The 21,046-nt window shown below is 36.7% G+C and overlaps 2 protein-coding genes across 3 annotated transcripts in view; one reads left to right on the top strand and one right to left on the bottom strand.

Moving 5' to 3' along the window:
* Positions 1-1,861: 1,861 nt before the first annotated feature.
* myl10 (myosin, light chain 10, regulatory) lies at positions 1,862-4,500 on the top strand. Its single transcript, XM_058789679.1, has 7 exons — positions 1,862-2,454; positions 2,905-2,991; positions 3,083-3,158; positions 3,584-3,688; positions 3,921-3,999; positions 4,108-4,156; positions 4,289-4,500. The coding sequence occupies exons 1-7, from the start codon at positions 2,452-2,454 to the stop codon at positions 4,391-4,393; spliced, it is 504 nt and encodes a 167-aa protein (XP_058645662.1). The 5' UTR covers positions 1,862-2,451; the 3' UTR covers positions 4,394-4,500.
* The window catches only part of LOC131548411 (collagen alpha-1(XXVI) chain), a 19,959-nt gene continuing 3,267 nt past the window's right edge, over positions 4,355-21,046 (bottom strand). Inside the window, exons 4-15 of one of the 2 annotated variants that reach the window (XM_058789677.1) lie at positions 10,310-10,371; positions 10,102-10,231; positions 8,076-8,183; positions 7,880-7,999; positions 7,364-7,447; positions 7,224-7,267; positions 6,879-6,941; positions 6,727-6,762; positions 6,481-6,525; positions 6,305-6,380; positions 5,887-6,019; positions 4,355-4,470 (exon numbers count right to left, since the gene is read on the bottom strand). In XM_058789677.1, coding sequence (XP_058645660.1) covers positions 5,901-6,019; positions 6,305-6,380; positions 6,481-6,525; positions 6,727-6,762; positions 6,879-6,941; positions 7,224-7,267; positions 7,364-7,447; positions 7,880-7,999; positions 8,076-8,183; positions 10,102-10,231; positions 10,310-10,371 — 887 coding nt within the window. In that variant the 3' untranslated portion in view covers positions 4,355-4,470; positions 5,887-5,900. Of the gene's footprint in view, positions 4,471-4,651; positions 6,020-6,304; positions 6,381-6,480; positions 6,526-6,726; positions 6,763-6,878; positions 6,942-7,223; positions 7,268-7,363; positions 7,448-7,879; positions 8,000-8,075; positions 8,184-10,101; positions 10,232-10,309; positions 10,372-21,046 lie in introns of those variants that run through there. The other variant, XM_058789676.1, reaches the window with a different exon arrangement.

The following is a 21,046-nucleotide window of genomic DNA, read 5'->3' as shown; positions in this document are numbered from 1 at the left end:
CAGAGCTCATCTCATATAGTCAAAAACACAGTGAAAATGTGTGCTGTGCTCATATGAGTCCACATTTCAACCTTTTTCCGGAAAAAATGGATTTCGAGTTCTCAGTCCCAAAGACCAAAGGGACCATCCAGACTTTCATTACCAGACTATTCATTTCAAATGCAAACGTCTGTCATGGTATGGGGTTGCATTGGTGCAAACGTCATGGGTGACTGGCATATGTGCGAAGGTACCATTGACATGGAGGTATATATTGGGATTGTACAGAGACATATACTGCCATCAAGATGATGTCTTTCATGGGAAGTTCATGGTTATTATATCAAGACAATGCCAGTTCTCATTCTGCATGTGCTACAACAGCGTGGTTTCTTAGACTTAGAGGGAATGTGTTAGACTGGCCTGCCTGCAGTCTAGATCTGTGTCCTATTGAAAATGTATGACCAGTCATGAAAAGGAGAATCAGACAACGATGATCACAGATCATGGAAATCTTGTTTCAAGCGAGACTGGACAAAAATTTTGCTTGCAAAACTTTAACAAAGTATCCTCAATTCCCAAACAATGAAACATTGTAAATAAAAGGAAGGTTGATGTGACACAGTGTTAAAAATGCCTCTTTCCCAACTTTTTTGGAGTGTGTTGCAGCCATCAAAATCAAAATTTGTTCATATTTACAAAATACATTTACGTTGGTCAGTGAAAACTTTGGAAATCTTTTCTTTGTACTTTTGTTAATTAAATAAAAGTTAAAGAGAATGAACAAATCAGAGATTCTTGATTTTATTGCATTTTACAAAATGCCCCAACTTCTCTGGAATTGGGGTTGTATGTTAAATTAAAATATGTAATTGTAATGATGCAATAATCAATTAGCCATTTAATGGCAGTTACTCATTGCGACAGCTTACTATATAGTGAGACAATATAGTACACCACCACTGGGGCATGTTGTCACAAAAGGTCAGCATGTGCTTAATGGACTGTATCTTTATTCTTGGGCAATAATTAATATGTAATAATAATAATAATAATTGACAAATTAAAATATATATACATATATAGCAACATTTTAATGTATTTTTTAAAATAAAACTAAGAAATATTCATCAGAATGTGACAACTAGCCCCAGTCTCACCCATGCAAAGACTGTCCAAAATAAAACACACACACAAAAATAAAAATAAATAAAATCAAATAAATAAATAAAAAGTGCAACTGTAGTGAGCGGACTAAATACACTGTAAAAGAATGATTATTGGAGTATGTTTCAAAAGAATATACTAGTTTAGTCTTTCTACTTCAATATTTCATGTTTAATTCATTGTGTAAAATCCTACTTTTTTCCAGTGTAGAGTAGATAGCTGCCATGGAATAAGAATATGTGAGTTAACAAGTGTAATTCCATAAGCAAATGTAATATATGTACCTACATTAAATAATTTATATATATATGTCCCATACAAATATGTGTGTTTATGCATGATGTTATGTATATTACAAAAAAAGTATAAATAAACATACCAATTTTTTGCATAAATGTGCTTTTAATAAAGTTGCATATATAAAGAAAGCATATATTGTTGACATTTATGATTGGTACACAAAAAAAAAACTATATAAAAATCATCATATAGATATTCTTAACATTACAAATTTTACTATGAGGATTTTATATGTTAACTATCTTCATCTACCCAGAGAATGTATGTATGTGAAAATTATTTATCACCTTTTAGGTAACCTATATGGCAATATCACTCTTGATACAGGGAAACATATCATATATCGTATATATATATATATATATATATATATATATATTACATTTCTGTTATCTGTTACACCCATTTTAGCATCCTTTCTAAATCTGTGCTAAACTATAGTGGCATCTAGTTTCTCAAATTCATTTTTCCAGAATCTCTGAAACTTTTTGCACCGGATGAACCCTTGTGAGCCCTGTCTGCTCTCCAAGCCTCCAGGCTGAGAAAATCAGTCTTGTAAGCTGGTCAAAAGTGTCTCTACTGATCACCAATGTAAACAAGGGCATCAAATCATTAAAGTAATCCATGTAGCGGAGACATAATGTCAACATCTGACCAAACACACTGATGTGAGAAGCTAGCCGGCTTCACACTGTCTTTAAACGATACATTAGACGTGTAGATGAGTCTTAAGGGGTTAGGACGCTCCAAATGATCCCAAGATAGCAAGGCCCACAAACTCTGATCACATCACCTCGCATCTGTCTGTAACAATAACTGGGGAGTGCAAGGGCTGGGTGATTCTCTATATGGCAAGTATTCTTGTATTGTTCCTCCTCCTTTGTCTAAACATAGAACAGGTGGGCCGTCAAGCCAATTGTGCCAATATATAGCTGGAAACCAACGAAGTCTGAGTGTCCCTCAGGCTTTTGAGACCAAGAACAGAGTAAAGAGAAGCTCTTCACAATGGTAGGCCTGCGTCTCTTTGCTTTTGGACTCTTTAACATGGAAATGCTGGTGCAAGTGAATGGTGTTGTTCTTCAGACCGAGAGAATGTCTTATTTTATGTTAAAAAGTTTGGATGGATTTATATATTTGTATCTTTAAAATTAGATCATTTTTATTAGTTTTGCTTCCACGTACCTTGATCTTTGTCATGAGAGCAATTTTGTTTTAATTTTAGTAAGGTTTTCACTGAGTGAGTATCATTGTCTGTTCCATTTTGTGTTGACTAAATGCAACTAAATTTGGATTGTACTTGAATCGGGCCACTTTTTGAGAGTTCTCAACTTCTATTTTGTGCCATAGAGGGTCATGTAATTTCTGCATGAATTTTAAAGTTTTATGTGCTTCAAAATTGCATTTAAAAAGCATAAGGCTGGAATTAAATCATCTAAACCACTTTTGCTTGCTTTCCAGTCACCAAAGAAGGCCAAGAAGAAGGAAGCTGCCAGCTCCAATGTGTTTAGCATGTTTGAGCAGTCACAGATCCAGGAGTTCAAAGAGGTTGGTCATTTCTAGGATTCGCTTATACTTAAACATTTTACTCTAGCATATTTTTAGGTACTTACCTCTGTAAATCTGAATGCTCCTCCAGGCTTTCACCATCATGGACCAGAACAGAGATGGTTTTATTGACAAAAACGACCTGAGGGACACATTTGCTGCTTTGGGTGAGTGAAGCCACACTGAAGGACTATATACAGTGTAAATACTGGAGACTCTGAGGCTAGGTTTATCCTATTGAACTAACAAGAGTATTGTTTTAAGGATTACAGTGGCCTCTCTTTAGACCCCTACTGAATGCTGTGAATCCTAAATGCAATTACAACACTATGTTCGTAACAGATTTAGATGCAAATGTCATCATTTCATTATATGGGTTATAAAGGTTTTTACATAAAAACCAACTTTTAGTGTGGCCTTTCATGTGGACATTAATGTAATTTTCACTTCAAAATATAAGTAATCTGGTATCATAACTATTTAATTGCATTGAACATCTACAAACATTCCAGTTAACTCTCACTCCATTTGAACTATCAGAGGAAGTGGCGCTCTGTATTAATGTATATCTCTGTATGTGCATGTTTGGCAGGACGTCTCAACGTTGGCAACGATGAGCTTGATGAGATGCTAAAGGAAGCCTCCGGCCCTATTAATTTCACCGTCTTCCTCACCATGTTTGGAGAGAAGCTCAAAGGCAAGGATCAAATTTATCAGAATTGAAATGATAATCATGCTAATGAGGTGCAAATAGCTGCAGAACCCAGCAGATATCAGGCACACTGCATACTGATATCTGAATCATATTGTTGAGCATCAGAAGCTTGGATTTTGAATGCAACTTCCACCAGAAATGACTCATATGTTTGTTAATTAACATGTATAACTACAGAATAATCAATAATCTGTTACCTTTCTGTGACTGACAGGTACAGACCCTGAGGAGACTATTCTCAATGCCTTTAAGATCTTCGACCCAGAGGGCACAGGAATCCTTAAAGGAGAAGAGTAAGTAGATGCAAATGTAAAAATGGTTCTGAACGTCAGCGACTTGACTGGAAACAATCTCATTGAAATGCACAGCATTTAATATATTTCTTGTGATTCTCCTCACAGAATCAAATATCACCTTATGTCCCAAGCAGACAAATTTACTGAGGCTGAGGTACTATACTTTCCTTTCTATCTGTCTGAGTTAAAATAAATCATTTAAAATCATTAAACTGTACTATTTAATATCAAAATATATAACAATTGTTGAATGGATTTTAATCATGATTTTTCAAAATTTACCTAGGTCAACCAGATGTTCACAAACTTCCCCTTGGATGTGGCTGGCAACCTGGACTACAAAAACCTGTGCTACGTCATCACCCACGGAGAGGAGAAGGAACAGGAGTAAAAACTACATTTCCCATGTTTCTCCATGTTTGTTCATGTCCATTTGTGTGTTGTCTTCTCCTTAAGCTCTGTACCCACCTTTTGTCAATAAAGAGATAAAAAAATCAAGTCTAGTTACAGTTGTTATTGAAATAAAACCTTTTAACTCGCTCAGATAATCATAGACTTTTCAAATAAATAAATATTTTCCCCATACATTTTATTTAAAAAAGAAATAAATCAAAAAGTCAAAGCAAAATACTAGCACTCAGGTTTTAGTTCTCAATAACGTAAAACATTTCCGTGGGAAACCTTTCAACAAACACTTCAGACGCTTCTTCTTTCTTAACACAACAACAAGAAAAAGCCCAAGATTCGGAAAGATTTCGTTCCCTCCTGAGGGGATTACAAAAGCTCAAACGCAACAATAAGCTTAAAGCCACACTGGCGTGTTGAACGGTGCTCTGTGAACAAGGTCAACAGGGCCTTTTGTGTCTCTCCAGCTATTCACTGCAGCCCTATTAATAGCAGCCCTCTGTGCGTTCTGCCATTTGGGGTTTTCAGCGAGTCAATGATAGGCTTTATGAATAAAAACAGGTGAGCAGAGGTGTAAACACAAGCTATTGTGGTAGATGTTGCACTTTCTATGCAGACAAAAGGTTGAATTTGGTTTTAAAGTTCTATTCTAGTCTATTTTTTGCTTGCTGTGAGTTTTGAGACGGGAATTGTTTTTATACAAAGCCACGGCTAAGGCTGCTATATATAATTATGTGCATGAGGGTCATTATAGGTCATCAATCACAAAACAAAAAGGAAATGACAAGAAAAATGGGGCCTTTTTTTGTTTTCTGCAAAATCTTTATGACAAAACATTTATTTTCAGCTTGAATGACTGCGGTATTAAATCATTATTCATGCCACATAAAAACCATTAAGAAGTGAATACTGTCAAGAATGCTTTTTTGTGTAATCAAGTATCATCTTTGTTGATTAATTAACCCAGACAGCCTGCCCATCCAAAATCCTCACTTTTACTATAATAAAAGAAATGAACTACAGTATAACCAGATCTTCATAACTTACTCTTTTACTCTTACTCTGAAACATTTTTTTTTTGTTTCACAGGCTACTGAATACTTCTAACCAATAGCAAAATAGCTAGTTAGCTATCTTTTAAGAAAACTCGCATTCAATCCGACTTCATTCTGGTAAGTAACGCCCACTTTTCACCATCCAATAATTTTCTAATAGCTAAAATAAAGGCCAGCCCTTGAAATACATCACACTATGGAAGTAAAACGAGTTGTGAATGGCAATAAAAACATATTTTTGACAGGTAAATACAGTGATTTCAAAATGTAGAAAAAACTGAACATAAAATGCAAGTAAATAAAATAGAAAAGATCAGTGCCACTCTTATCATACTCATAATACATTGAGGGATCTGTCCTTCAAAGCAACAGACAGGAGATAAAGACCTTGTGGTCACAAGTGTTTGTAATTTACTCTCCATACCCAACAGAGTCCTGCTACTCTCTGTCTGAGGTAAGAGGAGAGGAGGGTCTGGCAGCGCCAACATTTTTAGCACTGCCTGTTAGCATGAAGTCCGCCAGGAGATCTATTCCAGAACCGGAGTCCAACAGAGTATCTGGGCAGAGCGAGGAAAGGAAAGAAACAAAAATAAAGGGAAATTTGTTGCATAACCATGTGTCTAAATACAAGCAGTTGGCTGTATATTTCTAGTCATCTGATGTCATTTTGCATTCTTAAAAGCAATCTATCCCCATGAAACCTCAAAGTCATTACTAAATAATTGCAACACTGGCAGCAACAGCTTATGCCATGAGATCATAATGGTGCTCTGGAATCCAGCCGCTCTCTAGTTAGAATTTATAACTGGAAATCTAGATTAATATTAATCCATAATTCTCACCATGAATGCCGATCATGTGTTCTAGAATGAGAACCCTCTCAGCCAGAATCTTTAATGCTTCCCTCAACTGCTGCACCTGCAAGAATGCACACTGCTTTAGCATGTGACAATAAATCATCATAACCGCACAATCAAAAACTCCAAAACCATCCCAATTTTTTAGGAACCAGCCTTACCTCTGATGGAGTCTCTCCCGGCTCACCTTTAGGACCCGGAACACCCTATTCACAACATAAGAACATTTTATAATAATACATTTACAAATAAATATATAACCTTAATTATAAAAATTGATTTAGAATATAAATGCATTCATTTATTAAAAATTAGTAAAAAAATGATAATAATTGGTAAATAAAACAAGCAAACAAATGAATGAATGAACTGTGAAAATAGAAATCCAATCCATTATGTGCACTCACAGGCTGTCCTTGCGTTCCTGTTATTCCAGGTGGACCCTTTGAAAACAGAATAATGCAATCTAATTAGCTCAAATAAAAACAAACATATATTTTATCCAAAATACAAAATGTATCAGATTAGGATGTAATTTATATCTAAATGTAGGTCTTACTCTTTCTCCTGGATCTCCTTTGGGTCCCCTGTCACCTGGTGTGCCTGAAAAGCTTAAGGCAGCCTGTGATAAATATGAATTAATTTGTATACTGTGCCTTGCACATCTATACATATTGTCCAATTATTTATTGTACTATTGTACTATGCATACTGTAAATGCATAGCATAGAGCACATCAGATAGATAGATAGATAGATAGATAGATAGATAGATAGATAGATAGATAGATAGATAGATAGATAGATAGATAGATAGATGATAGATAGATAGATAGATAGATAGATAGATAGATAGATAGATAGATAGATAGATAGATAGATATTAGATAGATAAAATGACTTACATTTTTCCCTGGAGCACCTGGGTGTCCAGGTGGTCCGGCAGGCCCTGTTCAGCATGTATGGATAGAAGATTAAGTGTGTGAAGAAATGGCTGGGCAGTACAAGATGGTGCTCTTATGTAAGCTCTGATATTCTAACGTACCTGGTGGACCAGGAGGGCCGGAGGGCCCAGGAGGACCAAGAAAAGCCTGCAGGTCACGATAGGCAGCAAAGTCACTATCTTCATCTGCAACATTTAAGATATGATCATACTGAGGTGAAAACAAATCAGATGTACTATTAAAATTGGACCTTATGCAGCTGTACTGCTGTTCTGTTCAGTAGGATTTGGTGCCCGGGTTCTGCTTTGGGTTATCCAGACTCATGCTGCTTCACAGACAGCTAACAAATGACTCTGATTAACTGCTGACAGACAGAAGCCAACCAGACTCTTAAACTGAGCCAGATCTCCAAGAGGTTTATTTAAGCTGATACTGTGGGAATGCTGCCATCTTATGGTCAAGTTGAGAATAACAGGTTGCTGCAGTTTTTGCAAAGACTGGATATAACAATAATTGAAGCATTTGATATTTTCTTTCATTTAGTTATGCATTATTTTAATGTCATAAATTAATTAAAGTGATAAAACAGCATGTGTAATGTGGACTGCTGTACTCACACTGGGCATGTTGTTTAGCTGTTAGAGTGAAAACATCTCCCCTGATGGAGAAGGGGCCTGGGGGCCCAGGTGGCCCGGGAAGGCCTTGCTCACCAGGTGGGCCTCGTAGCCCTTGAGATCCTGTAGAATAAACAGGGAAGCTCAATGAGGGAAAATGTTTGTTTTAATACTGCCAGTCAAGGTAAGGAGATCATACCTCTAGGTCCTATAGGACCAGGTTTTCCAGAAAACCCCATCTTTCCTAAAGGTCCAGGAGGCCCAGGGGGACCTGGCAGCCCAACAGGTCCTGGTTGTCCTCTTGGTCCTGGAAATAGTTAATTTACCAGTTTAAGTATGAATTATAATTCTGAATATTTATATATATATATATATATATATATATATATATATATACACTGTAATTTGAATAAAATTAAAACTAAAAGACTTTCAAATCACATGAGCCAATATTTTATTCACAGTAGAACATAGAGAACATAAATGGAGAAATGGAGAAATTTTACAATGAGCTTATTTCAAATTTGATGCCTGCTACAGGTCTTTAAAAAGTTTGCACGGGGGGCAACAAAGGGCTGAAAAAGCAATACATTTTGAAAAGATTCAGCTGGGAGAACATCTAGCATCTAATTATGTTAATTGACATCAGGCCTGTAACATGATTATAGCTATAAAAGGGAAGTCTTAGAGAGGCAGAGTCTCTCAGAAGATGGGCAAAGGCTCTCCAATCTGTGAAAGAGTGTGTAAAAAGATTGTGGAATACTTTAAACACAACATTCCTCAACATCAAATTGCAAAGGCTTTGCAAATCTCACAGAGAAATCTCTGTGCGTAAGGGACAAGGCCGAAGACTGTGGTCTTTGGGCCCTCAAACGACATTGCATCACTCATCGGCATGATTCTGTCATTGACATTACTAAATGGGCCCAGGAATACTTCCAGAAACACAAAGTCGGTAAACACAATCCATCCGTGCCATCTGCAGATGCCAACTAAAGCTCTATCATGCAAAAAGGAAGCCATATGTGAACATGATCCAGAAGAGCTGTCATATCCTGTGGGCCAAAACTCATTTAAAATGGACTGTCTCAAGTTGTAAAAGTCTTCTATGGTCAGACGAGTCCAAATTTGACATTCTTGTTGGAAATCACGGACGCCGTGTCCTCCGGGCTAAAGAGGAGGTAGACCTTATCAGCTTTCAGTTCAAAAGCCATCATCTCTGATGGTATGGGGAGGCATAAGTGTATATACGGTATGGGCAGCTTGCATGTTTTGGAGGGCACTATGAAAGCTGAAAGGTATATAAAGGTTTTAGAGCAACATATGCTCCCCTCCAGATGACGTCTATTTCAGGGAAGGCCTTGTGTATTTCAGCAGGACAATGCAAAACCACATACTGCAGCTATTATAACAGCATGGCTTCGTAGTAGAAGAGTCCGGGTGCTGAATTGTCCTGCCTGCAGTCCAGATCTTTCACTGATAGAGAACATTTGGCGCATCATTAAATGAAAAATACGTCAAAGACGACCACAAACTCTTCAGCAGCTGGAAACCTATATCAGGCAAGCATCAGGCAAGGACCAAATTCCAATACCAAAACTCCAGACACTCATAACCTCGATGCCCAGACGTCTTCAAACTGTTTTGAAAAGAAGAGGAGATGCTACACCATGGTAAACATGCCCCCGTCCCAACTATTTTGAGACCTGTAGCAGGCATCAAATTTGAAATTAGCTCATATTGTGCATGAAATTGTAACATTTCTCAGTTTAAACATTTGTTATGTTATCTATGTTCTATTGTGTATAAAATATTGGCTCATGTGATTTGAAATTCTTTATACAGTATCTCACAGAAGTGAGTACACCCCTCACATTTTTGTAAATATTTTATTATATCTTTTCATGTGACAACACTGAAGAAATGACACTTTGCTAGAATGTAAAGTAGTGAGTGTACAGCTTGTATAACAGTGTAAATTTGCTGTCCCCTCAAAATAACTCAACACACAGCCATTAATGTCTAAACTGCTGGCCACAAAAGTGAGTACACCCCTAAGTGAAAATTCTCTGAGATACTGTATATACATACATGCCCTTTTTATCTCATTTGTCTAAATTATTTATCTAAATAAAATATAAGCAAATATTTAAAATATATTTAAAATGTGTAAAATTATACATCCTAAGAAAGAACAGTTTAGCAACAAATTATTTTCTTCTCACCTGGTCGGCCAATGGCATTGGGTGTTATTGGTGAGGGGTGTGTCCTGTCCACCTCATTATCAGCTGTTCTCTCAGGTGATTGGCTGGGCCAAGGGAGAGGGGGTGCCTCAGCATCTCTCAGTAACATTATCTGTTAAAAAAGCAAAACTGCATGCTCACTATCTTAGCACGACTAGTTAATACAAGGTTACTTACATTTCTGTCTTACCTTAGTTTCAATGACACTCAAGCGCTCCTTGATGTCAGCATAACCAGTACAGTTCATGCACTCTAAAAGGATGAATGCAAAAAGAGATGTCAAGGTAACATAAATTATGAAAGCAGACAAAGGGGAATTTCTAACCATAAAAAAGAGTGAATGGATTAAGCAAATGCTATAAATCTCTCAGCCATCTGTTATCATAAGTCAAATCTATATGATCATTCAATCTAAAGCACGTTTTTGCTCTGTTTTTGCATTATTATAATTGTATACTAGTCAAAGTAACTGATCTGAATAAAGTTTGTGTGATGTTCTCACGAGTTAACAAAGACACATTCATTCATACTGTGCTTAAAATTCCAATGATCCTTCCAGAGTCACAGGTTTGTAGTTCAAAAATGAAATCAATCCCAAAACCTCAGTGTGAAACCAAAATAACACATGTATTATCAGACTTGCTGCTTTGTGAACAACGAGAATTTGTTAGAGACAGTAAATGAGTTGAATTACATTTTTGGTTAACATCCCTCCCAAGGGTAGAATAAGGAACAGGAAAACCAGACGCTGGCAAGCCATGAATTTCCATTTGCATGGAATCCTAGTGAAGGGAAATATCTCACTCTGGGTTTCCCCAACATTCACCTTTCTCATTTGAGAGAGATGCGCTTCACAGCATAGGGCTGGTCAGGGTGAAGACAACCACAAGGTGCTGGATCTCTCTATTGGAAGAAGACAGATCTTCCAAGACAGCAGAGATTTGGGAATTATTTGGCGTGAAATGAGATGATGATGAATGGCAGGTGATCTCTCAGTGGTGACATTTGAAATGCAATACAGCTATTTTTTACTTAATGATGAGATTAGAATTGAAAGATTACCAGATGATGAGATCAGAAATGACTAAAAAAGGGTCTACTTTAATGCACAGATTAATTGGCCATTCCCATTTTACACATAATTTGATGAATGCTACCATTCAAAAGTTTGGACACTGTAAGATTAAAGAAAAAAAAACAAAAAAACTCTTATTCAGCAAGGACACGTTAAATTGGTCAAAAGTAACAGTAGAAACATTCATACTGTTCTTTTGAACTTTTTATTCCTGAGAGAATCCAGAAAAATATGTATCATGGTTTCCACAAAAATATTAAGCAGCACAACTGTTTCAACATTGATAAGAATAAGAAATGTTTCTTGTGCAAAATCAGCATGTTATTATGATTTCTAAAGGATCACGTGACACTGAACACTGGAGTAATGACAGCTGACAATTAATCTTTGCCATTACAAGAGTACATTACATTTAAATATATATTAAAATAGAAAACAGTTATTTGAAATAATAATAATATTTCACAATACTGTTGTTTTCACAACATGTACTGTATTACAAAGGCTTTATGAGCATAACCTAACCTGTCTTTAAAAAAGATTTAGCAACCCAAAACTTTTACATGTTTTTTTTTTTTTTTGTAATGTGATAAAATGTAGAACAGGACTTAATTTAATCAGGAACTAAACACAGCTTAAAACAAATAAATCTACTAAGAAAAACATCCTTAATTTATAGGAGTGTGCTTGTTCACTATTTAAAAACAGCTAAATTACTGGTCAACGTGGGTAGTTAATCGACCAAAGTCAGTGCTTTTTTCACTGCCACTCCACCAAAACTACACTTCTAGTTTCTTCCAATGAGACATTTACAACTACGAGCTTCATCATCTGCTCTCAATTGACTGCAATAGGCCACAAGCATGTCACAGTGTCATCAAAGGACAGTCTGGATGCCAGACCTCATGAAGGGACATTAGCTCATTCCATAAAATGCGAAGGAACAAATTTGTCACTCTTCACCACAATATACACATCCAACAGAGCAGAAAAAGTTGATACGTCTCTGTTTTTCTGGATGGAAAGACATAAGGATTGCATTAAAGGGCAATGCTAACTGCACGTCTGGAAACACCCATGATGGGAAACCCAAAGAATGCCATTCACTCTATATCTGTTTTGCTCAGAAAAACACTAATTCTGTAATATTTACTTTGTAGGGACTCCATGGCACTGGGTGATGTATGACAGAAGACTGTGTGCAAGTTAAACCGCCGTTGAAGTTTGGCAGACTATGCAAACGCAGAATGAAATGTTCAGCTGTCTGACATGCCTGTTCTCCTCGTGCCTTGGCCATAACGCACAGCTCTGCTGGATACCGGACTGCTCTCAGATCAGTGGACAGCTAAACATTGGGGTATTCTGGAAAAACACCCAAAGGATGAGCTGTAAAGAAGCACTGCACAATGGGATCTGCAGATACTGAGCCTCTATGATTTTTGCAGATGTGAGAGAGGATTTAAACTGGCCATTTTTGGAACTAGCACAACTGTTTTATTAAAAATGACATGGTTAATAAAGTTATACAAACACGTGCCAGCGCAGACATCAGTGATGTATTGATGTACCAAACCAGAGTGCGACTTGTGTCTTAGGAGAAGTACAAATACACAAATCATACATGCAAGCTGACCACATTAAGACTCCACACCCATTAACAGCATTTTGGCAGAGACTGATGGGGCTTTCAGAGATTATGAAGACACAAGATACTTTTGCATGTTCTCCTGGGTGAATACAGTTTATTGGTAAACTGCATTTCAGACAGAATTGGAATTAACTCTAAAGATCTAAAGATCAACGTCATCAGCCTTCGCTTCTGCTGAATTCATTATAGACTTATTAGTAATGATCTTCAGTCTCTATATCTGCCCTCAAACAAATACTTTGGGCAAATGCAGAAAGACTGGTAACTGCATGCCTTTCCTCTTTGAGATTCATTGGCTGGGAAGTTTATCCCCCTAAAGTGTATAGTATATATTGCAGACTAAACAAATCTAATTTCAATGCACTTTCATGTAATTCCAGAAGTCTCCATTTACTCATTTGGTTTGTGAAGGACCTAACCTCTAATAAACTAGAGCGCCCAGGTGCTACTTAAAAAACAACAACAACTAAATAATTAAAATTGGATTCTTGTGGACATTTCATTTGATACAAAATATCACTGGGAGATGCTGTCTATTGAAAATTGGAATACCATTGTGGATCTGTTACAGCTGTTGAGTCCAGCTGCAAATATCCTACCACACCTTAGAGCTTTGCTGTCTTGCATTTTGTTTAAATTATGATGTTCATGTTTCTGATCTATTTACATTTGTGATACTGTTTTTAGACTATTATGCATAGCCTACACTCTCATAAATGTACAAAAGCTGTCACTGAGGTGGTACCTTTCAAAAAGCTACTAATATGTACCATTTAGGTACTAATATGTATACTTTAGGCATGAATATGTACCTTTAAGGTATGAAAATGCATCCTTTATGGGTAAATAAGGTGCATAGATGTACCTTTTGACAAGGTACTGTCCCAGTAAGCTTTCATACTTTCCCCCCCTAAAAGTGTATGCTTTTCTTACACTGGCAGTGCAGGAATCAAACAAGTTGGTGACTAGGTGGTAGTTGGACAGTCCGATTGGGTCAGATGTTTCATCAGTGTTTCTTGGCCTGAAAAGTTAATAAATCAAAAAGGCCACGATATATTCAAGTGAAATCATAGAAAGAACTAGTATGACGTCATTTCGAACAAAAACATGCCAAAACAAAGTTTGTTTCGGTAGTTAGCCAAACAGCTTGGCAAAGTGAACTTTCCTAAAAATTTCAGTCCAACTGGTAAACACAGTTCGAAAAACACAGTGACAATGTTCAATAACAGTATACCGCTGCTCAGGTATTTCAAGCGAAAGAAGGAAAAATAATTTTGCTCAAGGTATGAAATGAACACAAAAGAGCAATAAATCGGTTGAAGTGGAATTAAAAAAAAAAAAAGTTGTTTTCAAATGAATAAATGTGATTACAGTTTTGATGTTATATTTGGAATAAAATAATCATTTTAGGCCACGTTTACACTACTGCGTTTTCGTTTTAAAACAGCATTTTAAAATGAAAATGATCCTAGTCTACACTGGCGTTTCCACTGCGTTTCAGAAACGATCTCAGTCTACACTACACAACCGAAAACGCTCGAAGTGGTCGAATGGGGATCTAACCGTGCATATCTATGGGTACAACAATGTGCATGATGTTACTGTTTACACGGTCGTCAAGGATACGCAGAGCGAATGTGGGCAGCCACACCATCGTTTTCAAAAGTCTTCGTTTTGATCCGTTTACACTGAAACGCAACCCTGGAATATTCATATAATGAAAAGTCTCCATTTTCTACCTTGAAAACGCCAGAGTAGTGTAAACGGTAGGCGTAACCGTAGCAAAAGTTACGCGTTTTAAAACAAAAACACACTATTGTAAATGGGGCCTTAGTCAATTTGATTCAGCCCTACTTTGTAATTATTTAGTCTATTTTATATACTTTTTGGGGGTTGCTACCCCCATTTAAAGCTTAAATCCCCAAAAGGAAGTCAAAACTTCAATGTAACAGAAGTCTTGGTACCTAAATTAAACAGCAACAGAAAAGTGACCACAAAAATTTGATCATAAGTAAATCATTTATAATGTATATGAATAAACTTACATAATTTATTGCATTCTTACAGATTAATTTAGGTATATCAACAATAAACAGAAGCTGTTTGGCTAAGTAAAGATACTCTTGGCAACAAAAGACATTTTGAGTTGCTTAAAGGCTAATTCTCACTGCACCCACAGACGTCGAGCAATGCAGACAATCACCAGATTACAGTATGTCACTTCTTAGACACTGCACATCCCGCCAAACAACGACTGAACATGTTCAGTCAGCGAAAACAAGCATTGGCTGATGCCAACAGACGCTGACAGGGATAACACAAAATCCACTGAACTTGTTTGTTGGCGTCTGTCTGTGCAGTGTGAATTAACTTTAAGAGGACAAACCTCAGCAGACTGTGGCCTGAAAATGACTTGAAATAATTTGCAAACTGCTTATATTCTTCATGGGTTAAATACAATTTTGGGTTCACTGTCATACAAGCTAACCTAAAAAACAGGTAGACTTCATTGGCATGACCATCTGTGCTCCACCGCAGAAATGAGATGATCTCACCCGCTACAGGCAGCTGAGGGGGCTGGAGCACACGCGTTCTCATCAATCATGAGATACCACACCACAGACATCCCATTTTCCCACAGCCACTCTCACGGCTAGGGGTACTGATCACAATCTCAATTTAAAGGAATTTGTAGAGCAGGTGATAGATTTGAACCTCTGCCAGGCCTTCTGGAAACCTGGTATGGGGGTAGTAAGAAAGACAGCTGGAGCCGACTATGTATGTAGATATAGATAAGACTTTGACCAGGGCATTATGGGAAGTTCGAGTACCCAAGTAATTCTGCTGGGGGGGGAATTGTTCCCATGAATGACTAATGCCTTTAGTCTAGCAATCAGGGTTTAGTGGTTGGCATCCAGGAACCCCAAGGGAGCCATACTATTATGTATTACTGAAAATGAATCAGTTATGTACTTTTCAAGACCCACAACTTTTTGTTTAGATTTCCTTTCCTTTCCACAAACCACTGTTATTTGCACTGTGAATATAAATTAGACTAATTAAGAAAAAAAAAAAAAAAAATTGAGCTGTGGCAAATGGTAAAAACGATTTAAGGAGACAAAATATTTTACAAAATGTATTTTCTGAGCTGTTAAAGTGCATATGTTGACTTTAGATAAAATATGTTTAAGAAAAATTGTAATATATTTAATCAGATGTATAATATTTACTAAGAAATGCGCTTTACAAACGCATCTTAACTGAATTGTAAATTTCTTCTCAGCTTCTCTATCATAACGCTAAGGAAACACTGTCTTATGCAAAAAGAAAACTTTTCTCTTTTTTAGTTGTTCAGTAGTCAGTTTCAGAAATTGTAAGATTTTAATGTTTTTATTATGTCTTATTTTATTAAGTCTATTATATTTCATAAGTCTATAATGTTTCTTATGCTCACCAGGGATGCATTTATTTGATCAAAATACAGTAAAAATAGTAATATTGTGAAATACTATTACAATTTAAAATAGCTATTATCTATTTTAATATACTTTAAAATGTAATGAATTTTCAGCATCGTTCTCCAGTCTTCAGTGTCACATGATCCTTCAGAAATCATTCTAATATGCTGATTTGCTCAAAAAAAAAAAAGTGTGTTATCAATCTTGTTTTATGTATCAATTGAGATATCAATCGAAATTCTACACCAAATCCAAAAACATAACCAAGTCTTATATTGGATTGTTGAGGATTTTTGATTTGTTGCATGCTATCTCTGGGAGTTGCTGACTAGTGACAATTGGAATATGGTTATGGGACAAAGGATCTCTTACAGCTGTCGATCCCAGCTGCAACAACCCACCCACACCTCGACAGCTTTGCACCAGTGCATTCCTTGACGTCTACTCATTCTTAGTCAAACATAAAGCTATTCTTTTCACATAGTCAAACACAACTGATCGGAATATCCAAGTTCTTTATTGAGATGAAGAGAGGAACTGGCCTCAATATACAAGGAATGCATTAATGAACAAAACAAAGTTAACCTAGGGAGGGACAGCAACAAAACGTCCAGCATTTCGCTGACTAATCTGATGGATGGGAAAATATTTTTTTGTCTGGGCTGCATTAATGAACATACAAGTTCATCACACTGGTATCTTTTAATACAAGGCACACAAATTTATGACACTGTACATTCCTGAAGGACAAAACATCACTAAAGTGGTTGAACATGACCTCAACTAGTCACACAATTCTCAATAACTGTCAAACTGAGCTGAATAAACATTCAAACCACAACTCCAGGGGAGCATGAATCAGTTTAAAAGTCTCTTATTGCATTTCTGTTTACATTAATGGCTGGATTGTTCAGTCTTATAGTTGGCTTGTTCTTACAACCAAGCTTTGAAACCTGCCAGAAGACAACCAAGAAAGCGCAAGTCTGTGTGGTACGACAGCGGTTTCAGTTATGGTAATCGGTCGAATACACACTGTTACCACTGGACGACAGTGAAGACCAATCAAAATGAAGTATTCTTATGAGCCGTTCACACAGAAAGCATAGTTGCAGTTTCTTATAGTTAGTAGAATGCCTAGAGTGGACTATCAAAATAAAGTGTTTTATTTATATTTTTATATATTTGTATATCTTCTTCTTGTTTTTATAACACTATACTTATTATTTAACCCTTGCATTAAAATATTTGTGGTTTCTAATACAGCTGCTGCTGGAGCAAATTGGATATGCTAAAATAATATTTGCTATGATCTCCCATTTACCAAGTATGACAAGAAGTTTACCCTGCTAATGTTTATTTCCACGCTCCAAACCCGGAAATGTAAAAAGGCTCCATAATGAGTGAAATCAGACACAGCATTCTTTGTTAGGCCTCATTACACATGAAAACTAGAAATGTTGGGATTTCACACAGACTGACTTTGACCTAACTTGAGCAGTTTGACTGTGAGTCACAATCCAAATTCCAAAAATATGTTCTTAAATAAACCAAACACAGAGGGGCCTGAGACCCAGGGGATCGACAGCCTCAGGCTAAAGCTTTGAGCCCAATGGAGAGGGATAAAATGGTGGGAGGAAGGAGAAAGGGATGGGGAATGAAGATTTCTGATTTATTTACTATGTCAGAGATCATGGCGCCCTTGGATTTGACCCAAACTAAATCATCTGCATCTCACAGGGGATGATCTGAAAAGAGACACTGCAGACGGGCCAGTGTGTCTCCTGTGGGGGGCGGGGGGGTCATTAAACCATCCTCATCCAGAAAAACATGGGAATGTGTGTCATGGGTAAATTATCCCTATTGGGTTAGAAATTATTTGGACTCTTGTGACCTCTACCACAGCTTACTGTACTATGTAGAATAAATCAAAACGAATCAAAGCACTGACTCATTTCCTCAATTCAAAATATTTTCTTCTAGCTATTTATTTCAGTGTCAATTAAAATATATTTACGCAATATATTTGAAGACCCAGAGCTGTGCTGGTTTTGATTATGATTATCTCTCTAGGATAACAGCAAAGAGAGTCAGTAAAGTGATAATATTCATACTGAGATCTATGAGATCTTTTGACTGGAATTTTTTTTATGGCAAATCTGAGCATGATTTGTAACACAGTCTTAATGCATTTTCTCCTGGTTAATGTAGAAACATGTTTTTGGTGTTCATATAGTAAGAAAGGAAATACATTCAGACGGGTATATAATTGACACATTCACTTTGAGATTTCACCCAGATGCTTGATTTCCACAGTCAGACCAGCTGTTGTCACTCACATTCTCACCCACACAATGAATGTAAGGGATCTTTCCTTGTTGCTAAGAGATTTAAATTTAAAAAAAGAACCACCCACCAAGCCATACCAAGTCAAATGTGAGTGGTGTTCACCAGTGCAAATGTCTTGCTAGATGCTTGACTGTTCTGGGTGGTTGCCAGGGCGTTGCTATGTGGTTGCTAGGGTGTTCTGAGTGGTAACTAGAGTATTCTGGGTGGTTTTTATATGGTTGCTAGCATACACAAGTCAAAAAAGGCCAACCAATAAATCCCTACCTAGATATTCTGGATGGCTGCAAGGATATTGTTAGGAGGTTGTTAGGTTGTTCTGAGGGGTTTCTATTAGGGACAGGGGAGGCAGTGCCTCCTCAAAAAACTGGATGAGAAAAAAATTTGTAGTACAAAAATAAAACAATGCAAATATTACAAAATATATCATTAAACGTGTATAAATCACTTCTTTTCCTAAAGAAACATTGCCCAACAGGGACACCAGCGGGTAAAGATCCAGCAGGAGTCCGCGTCTCTCTCGCCTCCCCTGAGCCCATTGAGTTTTAACAGACCCCCTAAAGTGAGCAGTGAGTTTGGTGGAGGGGAGGGATTTGGGTAATTGAGAATGAATAGGGGAAAGTCACGTGAGAGGAGGCAATGCCTCCATCGCAATATGATTGGATATGACTGGTTATGTTCGGCTGTGATTGGTTCAAGTGATAAATCCCGTGTTCGTGCTAGGGGTGTGCGATACTGCAAATTTTGGTATCGATCCGATACCGAGTAAATACAGGGCCAGTATCGCTGATGCCGATTCCGATACCGATACCGATACTTGTCATTTAAAAAATCCATACATTTAAATGACCAACAACAATTAAAAAAATTAACAATACTAATGTTGATGTGACTAATATTATATTCACCTTAAAGCTATGTGGATATTATTTGCCTTTCTAAAAGGACTTTGCAGGCAGAGGAGCCCAGAACATGAAAGCAATGCACAGTTTCATGTTAAGTATTTCCTCCCATAGAAAATAGTTAATAATTAACGTGGCTTAATAAATTAAGAACGTAATATTAAAAGACAAAACTCAGTATACACCTTATTAATATTGCAAACTAGATATAGGCCTACAAGTTAGCATGTGCCCAGAATATGAAAGCAACTCTCAAAGTTTTCACATTATGCATTTTCCTCCCATAGAAAACCATTATAAAGAAAAGTTTAACGAAAGTGGCTTATTGAATGAAGACAGTGATATGAAAAAGAACTAGGCCTATTAAACCATAACTCGTTTAGTATTGAAAGGATTTTCAGATGTTATGTACATACTGTATTTTCTCTTTGTTTTATACATACTGTAATATTTGTTTGTTATTATTGCAATAAAAAACTGTGATAGGAAAAGGCCAAATTCGGTATAGTTTATAAAAATATATAGGCCTACTATGTATGTACAGGTAAGCAGATGAAGCCAGAACATGAATGCAACACGCTGAATTAAATTTTCTCTCATTGCAATATAAAAACATTTAATATGGTGCAATGGAGGAAGACAGAGCTAAAGACCAAATAAATAAATAGACTAAATTCAGTGTACAGTTTGTTAATAAAATATAATACGTGGCAAGCAGCTGCGCCCAGAATATATATGCAAACATGCTAAATTACATGTTAAGCATTTTACTCCCATAGAAAACCGTTATAATGAAAACATTTAAAGTGGCTAAATGCATTAAGAAATAATATTAAAAGGCCAAACTCAGTATACACCTTACAGTGACACTGCATAAAAAGGACAAATTCGGTATACAGTTATATACAATATGCACTATGTGAAGGATTTCCTTCCTCCCCTTTTCATTTTTTTTGTAGCTCGGAGTTCTACCGTTCCATCTCGCGCTGTATCCGCTTGCGCTTGAGCCGCTGGGTCACGTGATGGCATGACAACAAAACAGCACAGCAGGGAAGAAGCAGCGATGTTTGCATACGAGATGTGAGAAGAGTGGAATATACACCCACAGACATGTCTACACTTTGTTGAACGTATTAAACAATGTATTAAGTTTAAAATTTTAAAAATTGACCTAAAATATCAATCTTATCAGGCTAGTATCGATCCGATACCAATACCAACATTGGTATCTATACAATCGATATTAGGATCGATACGCCCACCCCTAATACAAAATAGATTTTTTTCTTTTTCAGATAGTGCAAGTAATGTTTATTTAACCAAGAAAATGTGACTGGGACATCTATTTACATAAAAAAAAAAACCTGGGAGGCCTCCTCGTTTCAGATTGCTTGCTCACACAAGTGAGGCCAACCAACAAAATCATTATCGGTGTGTCTGAAATCGCGTACTGTTTGAGTAGGTACTACATTTGAATTAGAACCTACTTTGTGACCGTAGT

The sequence above is a fragment of the Onychostoma macrolepis genome, chromosome 10 (genome assembly GCF_012432095.1).
Source record: "Onychostoma macrolepis isolate SWU-2019 chromosome 10, ASM1243209v1, whole genome shotgun sequence".
NCBI classification, from domain to species: domain Eukaryota; kingdom Metazoa; phylum Chordata; class Actinopteri; order Cypriniformes; family Cyprinidae; genus Onychostoma; species Onychostoma macrolepis.
Note: the sequence above shows the minus strand (reverse complement) of the source record. Positions and strands in the feature narration are given on the sequence as shown.